Consider the following 19972-nt stretch of genomic DNA (forward strand, 5'->3'; position numbering starts at 1 on the left):
GAGTTTGCGCTATAGAAAATATGCACACAAAAAAATTGTATTAAGGTTCACCGGTCTGAACCTGGAGGAGCCAGTCGCTATGGTCTTCAGGGAGCTACAAGCTGCCCCTGTGTAAACACACCTATTTGTGTGTGCCTGAACTATTGTGGAATATGCTCCCTTATCAGGACCACTTAATAGACATTGACATCGAAGAAAAGGCACCGTAAAACATTTAAAGTGGGCCCCCAGACATCATCAAGAGGAAGCTAGAAGAACCAAGCATTGTCAGTCAGTAGGCCCGGCACTGCCTGCGAGTCTTGACTTTGTTATTGCTTATTTTGTTCTCTGTAAAACTTTGTTAGGGGGCAACCGGGGGACAATGCAATATTAAAAAAAATCTTTAGTTGAAAGCTTTTGTTTCAAGAAATACACATTTATTACAGTCTGGAAAGAAGTACTATGTGCAAATTACTGAGTGAGATTAGCTAAAGTGGGCTGGCACACTGACTTGTGAATGGCGCAACCGTCCAACAAAGTATCACTACTACCAAAATCTATGCAAACACGAGACCTAGAAGGCATGAAAGACTGCAAGAAAGAGGGGGGAGGAAAGTGTGAGGTAAGTAGGTATTATGAAAGAAGGTCGACTTTGTCAAGAGACAGAAAGGTGGGCGAGTAGTGTCTGGGGAGAAGGGAAACGAGGGAAGAAAGGAACAAACGATGAACAAAAGATAATGACGAACAAGCGCGGCCGAATTTCAGTGTAATTTTGAGTGACATTCAAATACTATGAGGTACACTTCAAGCATTCATAGGTTATCACAAGCACTTACCTACTTTAAACTGCAACAGTGTGAGTTCCTGACGCTGGGCTCCAGCCTCAGGCCATACCTTCTGCAGTGCACACCAGGCACGCAACGCCCATTGGGCTCAAAGGGCTTCAGCCCCTGTCGTGTGTGGCAGCCTGGGCTGAGACAGCTTCCCGGGCTGACATACAGTCACACCAGAGTACATCAAAGGTCTTTAAAAGACCCCATGCTTGTTAATGAGGCCGAGATGCAGCACCATCCTTCCCATTAAAATGTTTAGATTTTTGCAAATTTTTCAATATAAAATAATAAAACCTTTAGTAATGCAAGCATTTATTTGATGTGTACTTGTTTGTGTATTTTTTGCGAATGACTGTTTTAATTTTTTTTAATTTAAATTGTACAAATTGCTCGGGGGTCCCCGGCTTCCAGTAGTGATTCAGTGGGGGTCCTCAGGAGTCAAAAGTTTGGGAACCACTGGACTATACTATACTGTCTGAGAAATTATATAATTTAGTAAACAATTATGAGATAGTCCCAAGGATCGAAAGCGATCACAATCCACAAGTCATTCTCCTTGACATTGATCCGGAGTATCTGCCAGAAACTAGGACTTTGATAAAAGCTCCAATGGCCTTTAATCTTAAAAGGTTAACATGGAATGGAAAAACTGAGGATAAAATCTTGGGCGTTCTTGGCTGTTTAATTCAGGATACGCATTCTGCTTATGCTGAAGGGCAGTCTATGGTTGAGCTTTGGTCCCATCTGTGTGATAAATTAGCTACATTTGCTAGAGACGAGTCCTGTAAGGGTATAACACTAAATCCCAGGCGACCAGGATGGTATTCTTCCCACCTAGTATATCAAAAAAGAAAACTTAATAAAGAAATAAGATTACTTCACAGGAACAATAACAGGCTACCGCGTCTCAATATATCATGTAAAATCAGAGAGTTAAAACAGATACAAGAAGGAAATATGGATAGCAAAACAAGCCTATTATGAATCAACTTGGGCAAAAGTCCATCATGCATGTAAATCCAAAGATCTTCGGTTATTCTGGAGCATCATTAATGACACTGAGAATGGTAATAATAGAGGCAGCAGTGCTAATGTTGATGAAGTGGGTTGGGTAAGCTTTTTCAATGAAAAAATGGATACAGATTATTTAGATAATGATAAATGTAGTAATATTAGTTTAGTTGATATGCATAAAATAAAAGATAGTGGGGGTGGCAGCTCTCCTCCTCAATGTAGAGTGGATATGGAACCCTGGTCGCTCGACAAAGTAAAAAAGGCGATAAAAAGGATCAAATCCAACGGAGCACCGGGTCCAAATGGTATCCTGAATGCAATATTTAAGGCTGAATTGAGTAATTGGCCGGAGTTATTAATGCTTTTATTTAATGAAATTCTTAAATCAGGTTTTCTTCCGTTATCCTGGCACGGGAGTATCATACAGCCGATTTACAAAAGTGGCCCGCAGGATAATCCGGCTAATTACCGTTTAATTACACTCACTGATGTAGAGGCAAAAATATTTGCTAGTTGCTTGCTGAATGAGTTAGAGACTTGGGCCTCACACGAGGAGCTGATTCCTAAATTTCAAACCGGGTTTAGAAGGGGCGAATCAACCCATACGAATTTGATTTTATTAACGTTATTAGGTGAGAGAGCCAAAACTAGGAAGTAAAGATTATATGTTTGTTTTATTGATTTAAAAGCCGCTTTTGATTTTGTGCCACAAAATATTCTTTGGGGGAAGCTACGGATTTGGGGTATTCCAGAGTCTCTTTTAAAAATTATTATACTGTTATACTCCAACACCTGGGTGCAAATCTAAATAGGCGATGGTAAACATAGGACACAACGTTTAGCTACGAATGTGGGACTAAAACAAGGCTGTGTTTTGGCTCCTTGCCTTTTTAATCTTTTTATGGCTGATTTACCGGCCCATTTTAAAAATATAAATTTGCATTCGCCTTTTATTCATGGTCAGGAAATCAAATATATGCAATAGGCAGATGACACGATTTTAATGAACCAAACAGAAATAGGATTAAAAAGGTTAATTAACTCTTTTAACGGTTATGTTACACAAAATGGTCTGAGAATGAATATAAAAAAGACCAAGATAAGGACTATGGGAAAAGGGAAGCCTAGGAGTAAAGAGTGGAATATTAACGGTTTGGTGATTGAAAATGTGAAATTATACAAATACCTTGGAATCACGTTTGACGACGGTCTGATTTTTAGACAACATTTTAACAATCTTGAAGCCAGGGGTTGCTCACTTGCATTTGCTTTTAGAAAATTAAGAGACAAACTATTATGCCCCAACTACGACCATCTGATAAAGGTGATGCGAGCAAAATTAATGCCATCTTTGGATTATTGCTCAATTATCTTTAGGGGCAAAGACGCGAAAGTGCTCGACGATATAGAAATTAGAATATATAAAACTGTTTTTAAAATCCCCAAATATATTAGTCGAGCAAACATAAGACTGGAATTTGGTTTGAAAAACCAACCTCTGGCGCGTCAATCTACATTTTTGAAGACTCTTTTAACATTAGTGCGTTCGGAGGAAGGATCATTGGCAAAGTTATGCTGGCTTGAAACCTCAGAAGGGGAATATTCAAAAAATTGGCAGCTGTATTTTAATGAATGCATAAGTAACTTTGACTGCTCTAATTTGGCTGATGAAATGAGGAGCAGGATAGTGTAAAAAAAAGAAATGAATCAAATGGCCGGATTATTAACGACTATAGCGGACAAGGAGGAATTAAGGAAAAGAAGTCAATTCTGGACAGTTGCTAACTCTTTCGGTAGGCTGTCACCTCAATCTTACTTGTCTTATCATTTAAAACCTAGGCTTAAGAATAAATGTATGTATTTAAGGCTGGGAAGATATCCGACAAAGGATGGTATACCAAAATGGGAAAATCAATGGTCATCGAGCATTTGCAGGCTTTGTAGTCAAAGGGAGGAAACATTAACACACATAGTAACCTTATGCCCAGCTTTGGCAGAGACTCGAAATTTGATCCTAAAACCAATTTTTACTGAACTAGGAATTAGAACATGCAGGCAAGCGATTATTACCTGTTTGAGTGGGGCGAATACAAAACTTATTTATCACTTTAAGTTCATCATTATTGCTGAGAAGAAACTCCAAGACGAAGAACAAGTAAATAACCATTTTTCGTGATATAAAATACTTAAAGAAACTTATTTTAAGAATTATTTGAATCAAAATGTATGCCAATTGAAGGGTCTATTAGTATAATTTTATAGTTATGCACACTGCACTTTATTATAGCTTGCAAATGGAAAACAGCAAAAAATGTATTTATACTTGTATTTCCTACTGTTAACACCTGTCACTTTAGTTAAATGCTGCTATAATAGTGATTGCTGCTAATATATTGTACTTTAGTTAATACCTGTATTTTAATCACTGTGTAAACGTTTTAATATTATTATGGAAATAACTGTATTAATGCATTTTCAGATGATCATTTTAAGATGATAATAACTTTGTGTTTAATATATGTTTGTTTATGTTGGTTGCTTTTATCTATCTTTGGTTGTAATGATTTTAATTAATCAACAAATAAAATACTACTACAGTCAGTACCAATTTTAGTTTTAGCCAGTAATTGACGAAGGCTGAGAGGGTCAGACCGAAGATACAACTCCTTGATCCATGTCAGTCATTGTTAATGAAAAAGACTAAATGATTTAATATATTTTGTTAGCGGGTAAACAGGGGAGCAATTGGTGATGCCCCATATGCTCAATATTCTGTTATAAATGTATTTCCTTCTAAATGTGCCAAGGTAAATTCCTTTAGCGTCCACAACAGTTTACCCACTTTTCAACGATTTATGCAACTCTCCCAGGCCCCATTTCTACAGAATAGAACAGGGCTGGGTAAAAGTAGAACCTAAGCAAATCCTAGTTTTCTAAGTATTTTACATCCTATTTCTGTTCTCCCTTTGCCAATTAATGTAGTAAAAAAACGATATTCAGCAAACCTCAGATTAGGTCTTCTTACAATTTGATGCTTATTGTATCCTGAAGGTTGGTGTTTATTTTTCTTTCTCGGACTGCAAAGTTAGAAGATTTTGTAAAGTGAACTGTCGGAAAATTGTACTGTACAAAAAGTGTGAAATGCAAGGCTGTAGAATGCCAGTTTTTTTCAAACACAGCATTTACATAGCTTGTAAATAAACTGTACAAATATATAAAAATATATTTCAATAGTTAGGAAAGCACATTTTTTGTACGTCTGTATGACGGAAACAAAGATTTTAATAGGAACAAATCAAATCAAACACTTTACTTGAAAATTTGCAAATGATAAATATTTTTGCTTAAACCCAATTCCCACACAATGTGTACAAATGATATAGTTTAACCAGTAAAACTGCATATTATTGGGAATGCTTGTGGCGGTTTCAATGGAAAATATTCTGCCCGTAAATGACAGTGCGCTACTCCAGCCCTGATGGCAATGCCATCAGTGAACTAAGAGGCAAGTCAGGCTTCATTTAAATTCTATATGTGGGCTAGATTCTTATTATACATGGAGTAAAGGTTTAGTCTATTGAATCGAACAAACTAGTTTTTCTTACAGCAGAAATACTGATCTCACTGTTGAAGGGGATCTCATGTGATTACGAAGAAAAAAAATGATTGTGTAAAATAAAATATTTGCCTAAGATCACACAATTTGAGACTAGTTTACAGGTCAAGCACATTACAGTTAGGTCGAGTAGATTATTCAAGTCACTTGACCTGCAGTGCTGGTACAATTTAATACATTTTCGAGGCCATAGACTGCTTCACTACGTCACCAGTTTGGACATATAAATAACTAAATCTGAGCGTCAGATCATTTTCAAGGGTTAAACAAACACTAAACAGGACTACATTGTGCCATGAAAAATCCCTAGACTGACAGCATAAAGTGTGTAAAACATGTCAGCTGTGCTTTCATTAATGCTCTGGACCATACGTTTCAACATCAATATATGAAATTATGTATTTGAAGAATAAGAAGTAAATGACCCTCCATAATGTGACACAGCAGCTGGATTATGTATTCATTGATATTAAGCCTCTTTGGAGATTTACCTGCCAAACAAAGCTAAAAGGCAATTGAACACTTCTCTAATGAAATGTCTGAACTTTCAAATCTGAGTACTACCGATCACACAGACTATTGGATGAATGTCAAATGGGATAAGTGTTGCCCAGTTTCAGATCACTGTATGCTCAACGACTAGCATTAGAGGACTAAAGTTCTCTTAATATCTGGAAACTATTTTCTCTCAGTACACTGAGGCTACCTGTATGATCAATGACTTGAGCTTGCAACCGAACAATAGTGTCACTATTAACAGCTTCTATACAACAAAATGCTCACAATTGTTTTCCAAATAAGTCACTAAAGTGCTGCAAAAAATGGTGTCTAGTATAACATGTCCACATTGAATTATCAGGTTGTGCTCCAAATTTGCATATTGTGGCAGCCTATTTAATTGAATTAATTTACACCCATCTCAGCTCACCAGGTCATGCTGCATTTTATCTCAGTGGCCAAGTAACCTGAGTTTGTGTATCCGGCATACAGCAATCAATAAGAATGAACTTATCTATATTCGTAACAGATGAAACCTCTACACACTTTACAGTTGCCCTCTGGTCTTAGTAATCACCTACCTGCCCACTGGTTGCCCACTATTGCTCCTGAGGCGTGAGCCGGGAGCTGCTGCTAACCTTGCCCTATTTGCTTCGTTTTGCACTTATTATCTGTCCATGATTGTTGCTGCTAAATAGAATGAATTTTACTTTGAGTTTTACTCGTTTTTAAAAAAAATTAATAAATTGTGCTGCTGATCTGTATATTAACTTGGTCACTCAGGGAAGACAGGCTACTATTTATTACTTAATTTCGAGGCCCAGAAGGGAGGGAAACGCGACTAGGCACTCACCCGGACGGCCGCCATTTTGAGTGGGCCAAGGTGAGCTCTCCAGTCTTTTCTCCTCCACAGACCTTCAAAAAGCGGGCTGGCGCGACCGCGCACCCACTATTGCTCCTGAGGCGTGAGCCGGGAGCTGCTGCTAACCTTGCCCTATTTAATTCGTTTTGCACTTATTATCTGTCCAGGATTGTTGCTGCTAAATAGAATGAATTTTACTTTGAGTTTTACTCGTTTTTAACAAAATTTTAATAAATTGTGCTGCTGATCTGTATATTAACCTGGTCACTCAGGGAAGACAGGCTACTATTTATTACTTAATTTCGAGGCCCAGAAGGGAGGGAAACGCGACTAGGCACTCACCCAGACGGCCGCCATTTTGAGTGGGCCAAGGTGAGCGCTCTAGTCTTTTCTCCTCCACAGACCTTCAAAAAGCGGGCTGGCGCGCCGAAGGCAAGCCAAAGGCAAGCCCGTCTGCGCCTGTCCGCGCCAGGGTAGCGCTCAGCGCCAGCCACGCTGCCCTTTTTGGTGAAGGTAGGGTGCCCTCCTCAGAGATGGCTGTTCGGCATTACTCCAGGGATACCTTTCTCAATATAGGGGAACATTCTGCAGTCAGGGACAACCTTGCCTTTGCTGACTCGGCTCTTCCTTTGAGCGATTTCCTGGGTGGAAGCCTTCTCTCGTGCAGACTTCTTAATGTGCGGTCCCTGCCAAAACACTGTGTAGAAATCCAATTGCTAATTGAATCACATCAGCTTGATATTTTATTTATGACAGAAACTTGGACTCGCCCTGATTGCTAGATTGAGCCTGGTTGGGCCTGCCCGCCAGATTACAAAATCCTTCATCTCCCCAGACCTAATGGAAGGAGGGGTGGGGTGAGGATTATCTACAGGGCCCCCTGGCTAGTCGGGACCATTGAGATGGACTCAGTTGTTGGTGTGGAACTACTGGGCCTGGCTATAAAGAATGCCTCTGGCCTTATTGCCACTGCGGTTATCTGCTATAGACCTCCTGGGGCTTTTACGGTTCTACAACAACAATCTCTGCTAACTACCTTTACGAACATGGCAGCCTCCCACAATAATCTGCTAATTTTAGGGGATTTTAATCTTTGGCCAAACGGTCCCTTAGATGTAGGGTTCCGTAATCTTCTAAACTCATGCGAGGATTTGGGCCTCGATCAGCAGGCTGTGGGTGCTACTCACAAGGACGGTCATTGCCTTGACCTTCTCTTCTCCGTCCCTCATCTGCTGTATATGGGGAATACATTACCGTTGGTCTGGACCGATCATTTTTTAATTAAATTTTATGTTAACGTCAATACTGGTCGAACTCGACTGGTGCGGCCCACTACCAATGTTCTGTGTAGGGACTGGAAGGCCCTTGCACGACTGCGAGGGTCTGATTCGGTGTTCACGGTCAGAGATTGCTTCTCCCCGGACAAGCAGGTCGACGAAAATTATACCGCGTTGTGCCTTAGGATTACCAAAACGCTAGATTCCTTTGCCCCGCTAAAAAAAACTTAGGTGCAAAAGCAGAGCCTCGGCCCCTTGGTTTACTGACACCTTGAAATCCACCAAAATAGCTTGCAAACAGGCAGAGAGGAAATGGCGGCGGGGGTATAACGATTCAGACAGGCTGCTTTGGAAGCTTAAATTGGCTGAGTATAAAACCCTGATCCATAACACCAAAGCAGAGTATTTTTGCTCTACGATTTGTAACGCCTCAAACAGCTCCAGGAGCATCTTTAATATTCTTAACAGCCTCACCAGCCCGGATTGCTCCAGGAATTCGATACCACCATCGCAGGAACTCTGTGAGAACCTGGCCAAGTTCTTTAGGGACAAAACCGAGGTCATTATCAATGATCTCCAAGCTCGCCCTGTGCCCAGCTGCTCCCAGGGATTGATGGACCGGACCTCGCTCGGCAGCGACATAGGCCCCTGTCGTCAGCCTGGGGAGCAACTATTAGGGTTTTCTCCCTTAGGGGAGGAAGACTTTAGGAGGCTGGCGTGCGACATCTCTTCCGGCTCACCTTTGGACCCGGTCCCGCATAAGATCTGGAAGTAGTATGAGGTGGAATTATTCCCTGCTCTCCGCCTGATCTGCAATCAGTCTCTGACCAGCGGTATTGTGCCCACTCGTTGGAAACAAGCTTTGATATCCCCGCTGTTGAAAAAACCTTCGCTGGACCCAGAGTGCTCTAAGAATTATAGGCCAATTTCGTTGCTTCCTTTCCCCGCAAAGATTGTTGAGCGTAGGGTTAGTTCTCTATTGTCCAAACATTTGGAGCAACACCAGCTGCTGGAGGATTTGCAATTCGGCTTTCGCCCTGCCCATGGGACTGAGACGGCCTTGGTAACGGCCATGGATGAGCTTCAAATGCGTGCAGACAGGGGTCAGGCAACCGCTTTGATTTTGCTTGACCGGTCTGCCGCATTTGATACGGTAAACCATGAGATCCTCCTGTGCAGATTGCAGGAGGCCGGGGTGAGGGGCTGTGCCCTGCGATGGTTCTGCTCCTTTCTTGAAGACAGACAGCAGGCTGTGGCCCTCCCCCTTTTCAATCTGCATTTTTCCCAGTGCCACATGGTGTTCCTCAGGGCTCGGCTATTAGCCCTATTTTGTTTAATCTTTATTTAAAACCGTTGATCTCCCTGATTAAGTTCTATAAGATCAATACGATTAATTATGCGGACGACACTCAACTGATCCTCTCCTTTGAGGGGGAGGATTCAATATCGGTTGAGGTTTTCCATGAGTGTTTGAGGGACGTGGCTGGTTGGCTACAGATTAACTCCCTGCAATTCAACGCTGGTAAAACTGAATTGCTCTTCTATGCGGGGAGTAAGATTTCACACTCTCTCCCTGATAATCTCTGGCCCCCAGAATTTGCCACTAGGGTTTCTCCTGTTAAAACAGTGCGTAACCTAGGTGTTATGCTGGACAATAAGCTGTCTATGGAGGCTCAGGTTGCAAAAACGGTATCGTCCTGTTTCGCCCTGATTAGGTCCCTTCGCAAAATCATGCCATTTTTACCTTTCTCTGCCCGGGCCCTGGTGGCCAGATGTACAATTCTGAGTAGACTCGACTATTGCAATGCATTGTTGCTCGAGTCTCCCAGTTTTTTGCTTGATAGGCTCCAAAGAATTCAATCAGCGGCGGCCAGAATGGCCTTGGGGTGGCCCAGAAGAACATCAGCATCCGCGGCCCTGGTCAAACTCCATTGGCTCCCCCTTAGACAGAGAATACGATTTAAGTCTCTCTGCCTTGTTTGTAAGGCCCTCCATGAGCTTGGACCTAGAATGCTGCAAGCTAAATTTGCATGGTATACCCCCGCCAGGGCACTGCGCTCCTCGTCAGCACGCCTGGTGAGAGTCCCTAGATTTAAAAAAGTCAGGGCAGGGGGAAGATCTTTTGGGGTGGCTGCGGCCAAACTGTGGAACAGTCTACCTTGGGGGATTAGGCAACTGGATAAACTTCTCCCGTTTAGAAAATCCGTGAAAACTTGGCTGTTCCCTAGGGTTTGAGTTGGCTGTTTTTTGCTGTCCCTCCGTTTCATGTCTTTGGAGCTCCAGCGCCAGGATGCCTGCAACGGCGATAGTGCGCTCTATAAGTTCTATAAATAAATAATAAATGGCTGATCTTACTCTAGAAGGAGAAGTGTGGCTCAATGGTTAGAGCGGCAGACCCTGATGCAGAGGTCTAGCCCGGGACCGGGGTTCAATTCCCCGCCTCGGCGGGTCTTGGGCTCAAAAATTCCACGGACCTGATAATTCTCGCCTCGGTGCCTATTCCAATCATGGAGTCCCACTCTGCAACTCTGGGCAATAGCTTGCTTAATCTCCACAACAGCCCCCACAACGCTAAGGATGCCTGGCCTCCACCTTGGGGGTGCCCAGGAGTGGACACCTCACAGGGAAAGCCAGGATGGGTTCCACAGCGGTATTCGTACAAGCGCCTTGAGACCCTTGCGGGTGAGCAGTGCGCTATACAGGTATCAATTTTTACTCCTAGATCACTGCTATTTCTTGTGCTGAGTTTGGTCTTCAGCCTAGAACCATAAAACCCTTTAGTGTACTCATGACTGATAAACATACATTATGAATTGTTACATTGTTTCAGAAAGGTTTCGATGGGATTCAGTCCCTTGAGCAAGCGCATCCAATATTTCCCAGTGATTTCTTGGAAAGATAATTTAAGAGAATACATTGTCTGTAAAAAGACACAGCTAGGTAAAGTAACAACTTTCGGCAAGATTGCAGTCTAAAACTGACCACTACGTATGCCATTTTAGTCAGACAGGACAGAATATATGGAAAGCTAATGGGGTGTGTGGACATTTTTTAAGGAATTCAATATAATGCAGATCTTTTACAGCATTTTTAATCGCAGTTGGGGCACTTTGACTAGGAAGTGCTATACATAGAACAACTAAATGGGGTCTAATTAAGAACAGATTACAGAATCCAGTATGGGATGTGAGGAGGGAAAAACAAACTGGGACAGAAGAAAGCAGCACATTATACTGTTAATTTTCATAAACTTGCATTGCACATATTTACAGTTTGAGGCACAGGGACATTTTTTATTTCTGAAACCGAATCACAACTGTGATATAGCTGGGTTTAGAATCCAGGTTACTGAGTTCCAACTTAGTAAGGAGACGATAACGCCTCCCTTGGCTTGAAGTTTTTACTGATTCGTCACGTGGTGCAAACAATAGTCACAAAGAATTGCTGTCTAGGTTTGTTTCTTCCCCAAACAACCCCTCAGAAAAAAAACTATTTCCACCTTGAAGAGGACTTAACTAGATTGTGAAACTTTTTTATAAGGGGTTTGTTGCTCCTAAAATGGAGTGGACTCTCAGTCCTTTTCATTTCATGGACTTCAAATGAGAACCAAGGTATAGCGTATGTCCCTTTTCTTGATTTCATGAGTGGTGGCATAAGGTAGTCTAAAGCTCTCCTAGGTATTCAAAAAATGTGTGAAGTTGACATAGTAGGAGATGGGGTGTGGATATGTTTGGTGAGTTATAAATGGAAAAAAACTGGAGAAAGTCCTTTTTTCAGATTCACACTCCTGGAAAATAGAGGGTGCATCCTGATTCTTACTGTGGGAGATATAAAGGCATTGTCAAAAAGAACTAGGTAGTGGCTAGACAGTTTGGCGGTAGAACTCTATAGAATCAGTCTTAGAAAACAGAGACGGTCTTTAGGGATATGGGTTTCTTCACTTGAAAACTTTAGAGTTAAATGTCAGTGGAATTCAGTCAGTAAAAAATACTTTATTCGGTTCATAACAAAAACCACAAAAGTATACAAATAACCACAGAGGGGAAAAAACATTTAAAATTACAATAAGACTAGCTATATATATACACACAACAGCACAGCGTCCAAAGAGAAAATGTGAAATTAAAAAACAATAAGAATATATAAATTTCATATCTAAAGTTGCAAGCATACGCACTTCATCTAAATGACAGTGAATATTCCTTGTTTAACAAGCTATAAAAGGAGATCGCGGAAAACTATCATCTCAAGCTAGCTAATTTTTTCCTCAGTCTCATAGCTATATTTTAAAAAGTGGCAACGTTAAAAATTTCCCACACATTAGACAGCAGTTGAAGGTATAAAAGGGCAGGTTTCACTTGTTTAAACCCCTTATTCTTTAGCAGAGGTATAATGTCTCATTAAAGTGACCACAAAAGAACATAAAATGGGCGGTGTCCATTATGGAAAAACCATCACAGGTACATAGTTTCAGGTCTGATACCTTGGTCCAACAAGGGCGCCCAGAGAGGAGTAATTGGAATTTATTTAGTCTAAACTTGGTTAACAAATATCTATGGTTGGCGTTGTTAACAACCTTCAGATATAACTCCAGGTCATTGTCAGTTATTACGACTAGCTGATGGGCTCTTACAGTAGGCTTGATCAACTAGAGACCCTCCCTATCCATCCCTCTGTGAAGCTTAAAAGCAGTCTTGACCCTCTTTATATCCGCTTTAACCAGTTTTGACGGCTCCTCAAATATTTCTGGGCGCCCTAGTGAGACTGCGACCCTTTTAACATAATTTAGCCAAGGAATAGATTCCCAGTGTTCTAAACTAAGACAGTCCCTCAGGATCTCGTGGTTCACATCCACTTCTGGGTTCAACCAGACCGTGATCCACTTTAGAAGGGGTGCAATAGCAATCCGATCCTCTAAATATTCCACCCCGCATTCCTGATGGACTATGAAACCTGAAGTCGATTGTGGTACTGATAAAATGGATTAAAAAAATTTGTCTTCTGCCACTTGTAACAACTTAACGTTCTTAAAACCCCACAAATCAGCGCCATACATTGCTATAGAAACACATTTTGCCACGTACACCTGTAATATTGCCTGTAACTGTTTTACCCCCAGTTTGCGAGAAAAACCCAAGACAGCAGAGATGGACCGAACAAATGCATTTCTTTTCTCTGACAATTGGGGAAGCCAGGTGGAACTTTCGTCGAAAACCACCCCAAGGTATGGAAATTTGGCTACCCTAGATAACCTATTCCCGTTACAGTGGAGTGTCATCAACTTCCTGTGCCTACCCTTTGTGCCCACGGCCATGACATGAGATTTGGTGTAATTGACGCTAAGGTCCAGAGAGGACATAAACTCATAAAAGGAATTTAAAAGACTTTGTAAGCCTACTGGGGTGCGCGCTATAAGTGCGGCGTCATCCGCATATAATAGTGCGGGAAGGGGAAACTTGCCTGCTTTTGGAATATCCTTACAAACTGCTCCCAGAACACTGGCTAACTCATTAATGTACAAAGTAAATAATAAAGGGGCTAAAATACAACCTTGCCTGACCCCGTTTACTATACCTATCTTACCCGTGCAATTCCCCTTGCGATCGTATCTTACTGTGGCTGCGAGGTCTCTGTGAAGGTCAGCTAGAAAGTATACTATATTTTCATCAATGCCCATCTTAAGGAGTAAGCCCCATAGCTTGGACCTGTTTACTCGGTCGAAGGCCGAGGACAGGTCCATAAATGCTATGTACAAACAACCTTGCTTCGCTATGGTATACTTTCCAATCAGTAATTGGAGATTGAGGCTCTGATCTATCGTACTACGCCCCTTTCTAAACCCATACTGTAACGCTGACAGAGAATTTGTTCTTCGATCCAGTCAGATAATTTACACAAGACCACTCTACCTAGGACCTTCACAGCAGAATCTATAAGGGAAATTGGACGGTAATTACTCGGCTCTCCTGTGTTGCCCTTCTTAAAGATAGGTACAATTACCGACTGTGACCAGGTTGCTGGGATGCCAGATTTAGAAATTCTGTTAAAAACATTAGATAAAACTTTGTACCATATTGCAATGTTAGATTTAAAAAGGTCGGCTGGTACGCCATCAGGGCCGGGGGCTTTATTGCTTGTCATTTTACTGATGGCCTCAGCCACCTCGCCCTCATTCACCACCAAAGTATATGGGTGACTAACCCCAGAGGTTGGATCATCGTCCCCTGCGGATGCCTGTTCATAGAATGACTTAAAATTGGTGAGCCACTTGTCTTCCTGAATACCGCAGTCTAACACGTTATTGCTCGAGTCAATAAAGTAGGGTTGGTTGATCACTGCCCAGAATTTGGCGCTGTTTTTTAGTACGTCAATAGAAGTCAATTCTGCCCAGGCGTCTTCCCTGATCTCCCGTTTCCTTTGTTCTACTGCTGCTTTGTATGCTTTCCTCAGTAATGCCACGCATTGTCTATCAACAGGCTTACATTTCAAGGCCTCCTTTAGATTGCGGTTGGCTGCAGAGCAATCATGATTGAACCAGCCAACTGACCCTAAATCTCTGGTTTTGCCAGGGTGTATCAGGTCAGACAATCTGGTGACAAACCTTTTGGTAAGCCCCCACTACCTCACTATCCCCAGCATCCTTATCCATGAATACCTGCAGCTCCTCTCCTCTACGATTGGAGAGGTTAACTTGGAAATCCTCAGGAACAATTTTACACCATTTAATTCTGCGAGCCTGATCTGTTGCGCGAATGTCTTGTTTGTCGACCCTGTTTGGTTGTGTCTCAGATCTGCTGAAGATACCACTAACACGTAATAAGACAGGGTTGTGATCGCTAAAATGAGACCAGACCGGAGAATAATCTACAATGTAACTACCTAGCGTTAGACTTGTAAAGATAAAATCGATAGTTGACCCAGTGCCATTTCCTTTAAAAGTTGGGATATCCACCTCATCCCTCATGGGTAACGTTAAACCATTATCAGCCAAAATGTATTCCAATAAGATTCCCTGCTCACTATGCTCAAAGTGAGCATCACTCTGTTCAATGGGGGCAAAAGGATCATTGGGCAAACATTTGTCTGGGCATCTGTGGATATCAAAACCCCCTAGTAGTAATATGTAGCATTCTTTTTCCGACAGCTCCTTATAATCTGTTAGAAAGGAATGTAACGCTGTCAGGTTGCTGGTTGAGGTGGCTCTATCAAAAGAATTATAAAAATTAATAATTAAAACATTATGGGCCCCTTTGCGAGTAATTTTGACTATCAAACAGTAGGGGGACCCTGAGGCAATCACCGTGTGTGTGCCAGAAATATTAGCTGCGACCAAGGTTACCAGACCCCCCCCCCCCCCTCGCTCTTCCTCTGGTGGTTGTTACTGCGGGGAGAGAATAGGTAGTATATCCATCCAAGGTAAGTATGTTCTTAGTATCCCACGTCTCTTGTAGGGCAATGATGTCAATACTCCCTATAAATTCCCTCCAGATGGGATCATCAACTTTATTCCTTAGCCAGGCGATGTTCCATGTTCCTACCTTTATATACCTGTTGTCTCTAGGTGCTTCCCTACCCACTACTTGGCTATATGGGCTAGATACTAGGTCCCTACCTTTACCCAGCTCATGGACAACGGGATCTAGTTCCCTGGAGTCCACACTTGAGTCCCCGGTCTCTGGGACCATTTTTGCGGGTGAGGCAGGGTTAATCCTGATTCCTTTGTCATATCCTAGCACTATGTCCGCCTGTTGTCAATCCACCCACCCCAAATCAGACAAGCAATCATACTGATTTGTCGTTGGGATGTTGCCAAAATTAACTACTGGATAGCGAGCCTGGGCGTAGTTGTGAGGATGACCAGAAAACATATTATTGGCCCTAAAGCCATCTGCATGGTATCTATTGTCATTATTCTGACTACCTCCTCTTCTCTGCACCAAGTTCCACCCCTCCTCACCACCCCTGCCCCTACTACAAAAATTCCTTTCACTGGACACCTCTTGTCTCAATGCTCCTCTATGATGATTTTGGTCTTTGAGCCAACTCCATCTGTTATCTCTTAGGTCATTGGGCATATAAAAATAGGACAGGGGCCTGGCCGTGACCAAGGTGTCATTGTTGCTACGATGATTCCCCCGGCAGATTCTCGAATTTCACTACTATGCTGTCCCCCCGTATTCTTTTCCTATTATGTCCCACCCAGGGCGTTTTCTCAACCATTAAGATATTGCCACTAAGATTTGGGGGTAAAGGATGATTATTAGCCAACCAGTGGCATACCTTATTTTTGAGCGCATGAAAGTTTTCAGTAGATGGGGGGACCAATTCCGTTACCCCCGTCAAAATGATCACATAAGAACAGGCGTCTGGCGGTAGATGGATATTTCGCCGTGTTATTTTATTTTGATGGGGGGATGGGGCGGGTTTAGATGTAGGATTAGCGGGGCCTTTTACGTTGGCTTGGTCAGTGGGTTTATTTAGTGTGGGGGTTTGGGTGCTCACTTTGTTGGAGGGGTTTATTACCGATTTTTTGGGCATCTTGTTTTTTGTCACTGTTGCGCTCTTGCCCGCAGGCCCTGGTTTACTGGCTTCAATAGTGGCATTAGTGGTCCTGTTGGGAAAATGACTATCATGAAACCTTATGTCCTTGTGTATCTCATGAAGCACTTTTTCAATGCCATGAAGCCTAGCTTCCAGGGGTGCGAGCAAGGTTTTAACAATTTTGGTTATGATGCAGCCTATAGGCTCCTCCTCCCCATTAACCTCCCCTAATGCATCCAACCTCGATCTATTGGCTGTAGTGCTATCCTCAAGGATATCAGCTAGGGAGTTATCCAGGATGGTATCATCGATGATATGCAGGGGTAAACTGGCAGCCTCTGCCTGGGCCACTGCCGCCCCGGTTATCTGGCGAATAACTTCATTGCCAGGGTCTCTCGACTCTACCAGTCCGCCCCTCTCATTTGAATCAGTACTAGTATTCCCAGCTGTAGTAACACAAGCTTTCTTGGCTCCGATGTTGTTGGTATTTGGGAGCTTGCGTTTAGGGATTGCGCCCTCCCGCCTCCCCCTCTTTTGTTCGTTTAAAGTCACTACCTGGGTGTCCACCTGATGATTTACCTGGTTAATGTCTGAACTCATCCCTGTGAGGTTATGAGCCAGAACCTGGGGACTAGGGGGTGATGGGACTCGTGAGCTTGGCTGACTACAGTTCGCATTGTGAATGTCAGCAAGGACCTGCACAGGATTGGATATATGGGAAGAAGTATCAGGGGTGCGAGCAGAACCAATGAGACCCAAAGACGATCTTTTGGCAAAAGCCAAGTCCTGGGAAACCCTTCTCTCCATAAGTACAATCCCTTGGTCAATCAGCGTGTTGGTGCGCACAATAAAATCGTCCAAGGTGCCTGTCAGTTTTTTACTACCTGCCGCTGCCATGCTTCTAGTTTCTCGGCACTCCATACTCCTCACCGGGACCAAGAAAGTAAACAGCAGGAGCCGCAAACTCTAAACTCGCGGAAAGAGTCACTAAAATGGCGACTAAACAGCTCGGAGCGTCCCTAACTAATGTTGAACCCTGTACAAAAGAAGAACACAGTAAATTAAAAGAACTACCACAGTCTCAGAAGAGGAGCCAAGAGCCTTGGCCCAGTCCAGTCTCTTCCGGCCTCTGACGGCCGCAGACGGTCCCGCCCTTGTCCCGGGCTTCTCCCGCGCAGCGGAGGGGGGCTTTGGTTTTATTGGATATGGACGGCTCAGGGGGCGGGGCTAGCAGGCCAGGTGTTTCAAATTGGCCACTGCAGGGACTCCTGGGAAATGGAGTCCCCGCGCTGTTGCTCGCAGCCCTGCACTGGCCCCAGTCACCCTAGCAAGTCCACAAGCCTCAGCAGAGCTTCCTCCGCGATGCGGGACCCGCGAAGCGGGTACCGCGAGTCGTAGTTCCAACGGGTGCAAAGGGTCCAGAGGGTGCACAGATTAGCCCAGCCGGAAGATCCACAGCACTGCACAAAACGAAGAGTCCCGCCGGTCGTAGTTGAGGGTGGGCTTTTCTGAGGTCCGGTGCTCAGGGGGCGGGGCTAGCAGGAAGAGCAGGCCAGGTGTTTCAAATTGGCCACTGCAGGGACTCCTGGGAAATGGAGTCCCCGCGCTGTTGCTCGCAGCCCTGCACTGGCCCCAGTCACCCTAGCAAGTCCACAAGCCTCAGCAGAGCTTCCTCCGCGATGCGGGACCCGCGAAGCGGGTACCGCGAGTCGTAGTTCCAAAGGGTGCAAAGGGTCCAGAGGGTGCACAGATTAGCCCAGCGGGAAGATCCACAGCACGGCACAAAACGAAGAGTCAGTGGAATTCAGTCATGTGAGCTATGAATTAGTGTGAAGAAATAAGTGCTGGGTAAGTAAGGTAATTGTTCACATGGAGCCCATCTTCTCCTATTGTCTTGGGTTCTTCACAGAAGCAGATGGTAGGCCCATGAAGGAGCTTTTTTTGACAGTTCAAAATCGGATAGGATTTAAACAGGTTTTGTACTACGCAGAATAAGTTCTTAGAAGTCTGCCAGAAGCATGTCAAACATTACTGAACCAGCTGTTTTATTTTTCTATGAAAATGCTTACATGGGTGTTTTTCGGCAAATCACGAATGGCCAACAGACGCAGAACTACCGTTCATCCACACAGCCAGTCTTGATGGGAAAAATCTAAATGTTCTTCACGAAAACAAAAAAAATCTCTGAAAGTATGAAAAGAGCATACCTGATAGAAGAACACATCCTTTCTGTCTGTGCCCTCAGTGGCAAATTCTTCTACAATTCCTTCTGGACTTATCCCATGCTCTGCACACAGCTGCTTCCAGAACTCAAACCCAACTGTAAAAAACAGTAAAAATGTTCCGAATTAGTAGCACCTAGGTTTACGATTATAATGATGCATTACATTACCTATTGCTCAAAGTCAGTACATTGTACTGTCGAATTAAAGTCCTAACATGCAGCTAAAGGAAGCACGAAAACAGCCCTTGCTAAAATCAAATGCTTTGGCTTGGTTATACTGAAATGGTTGTACTGGTACACTAGCAATGTCGGACCACAGAAACTTTACTGCCAGCGTTACTGGGTGTTTCCGTTTTCAAAATATTCAAGTTGTTCGACTTTACGATAATAAAATACAGATGCAACAAGCATTCGCCCAGTTAGATTAATATATAGTATTGTGTTACTCCCAAAGAATTAGGGGTCGCATCTGCAGATTCCTCCTAGTCCCAATAGGAAACTGATCCTTTTGGAGAAAAGGAGAAGCTGCAGGTATTTAACTCCTCCCCTACTGAGTTATGGTCTTAGGTATTAAGTTAGATAAACCTGTCAGACAATCTCGTATCTGCAGATGGTAGGTATTCTGCATGCACCTTGAAATCAGTATGCACACACATTAATTGGTGTTTAAGCTAGATTATCATTCACTATACACTGCTCATCTGCAAATCGTGCATTGGAAAGACTAACTATAATAAACTACCCACCAGTAGTTATACAAATTAGGGCAAAGGTTAAATAGGCCTCAATTCTATTTTATCACACCACTATTTTAGAAGTCTAAAACCTACCGACATTGTACCAAGCGACTAACAGCATGCTTCTATTAGTTCCTGAACATGTGCCACGCCAAGTAAAGCCTTCCTCCACCAAGTAAGTGGCAACAATTCAGGCCTAACCCCGCCCTAACTGAGGTATTCTATACACATTCATATGCATGGTGTTTTATGGAGCAAGGAGGGGGCAAACTCTTGATTGGATCCTGTATCATTATCCAGGATATATGAAGGTTTATTGTTCTAACGTACGCAGATGCTCCATGCTTTATACAGAAACATGCACGTTCATCTCATAAGTCAATGGCCACGT

The 19972-nt window shown here is 43.0% G+C and overlaps 1 protein-coding gene across 1 annotated transcript in view; it reads right to left on the minus strand.

The window, feature by feature from the left end:
• TUBG1 (tubulin gamma 1) overlaps positions 1-19972 on the minus strand; it is a 204204-nt gene that overhangs the window by 139315 nt on the left and 44917 nt on the right. The window contains exon 2 of the mRNA XM_078645369.1: positions 18828-18940. Coding sequence (XP_078501495.1) covers positions 18828-18940 — 113 coding nt within the window. The remainder of the gene's footprint in view (positions 1-18827; positions 18941-19972) is intronic.

The sequence above is a fragment of the Lissotriton helveticus genome, chromosome 5_1, assembly GCF_964261635.1.
Source record: "Lissotriton helveticus chromosome 5_1, aLisHel1.1, whole genome shotgun sequence".
Taxonomy (NCBI): domain Eukaryota; kingdom Metazoa; phylum Chordata; class Amphibia; order Caudata; family Salamandridae; genus Lissotriton; species Lissotriton helveticus.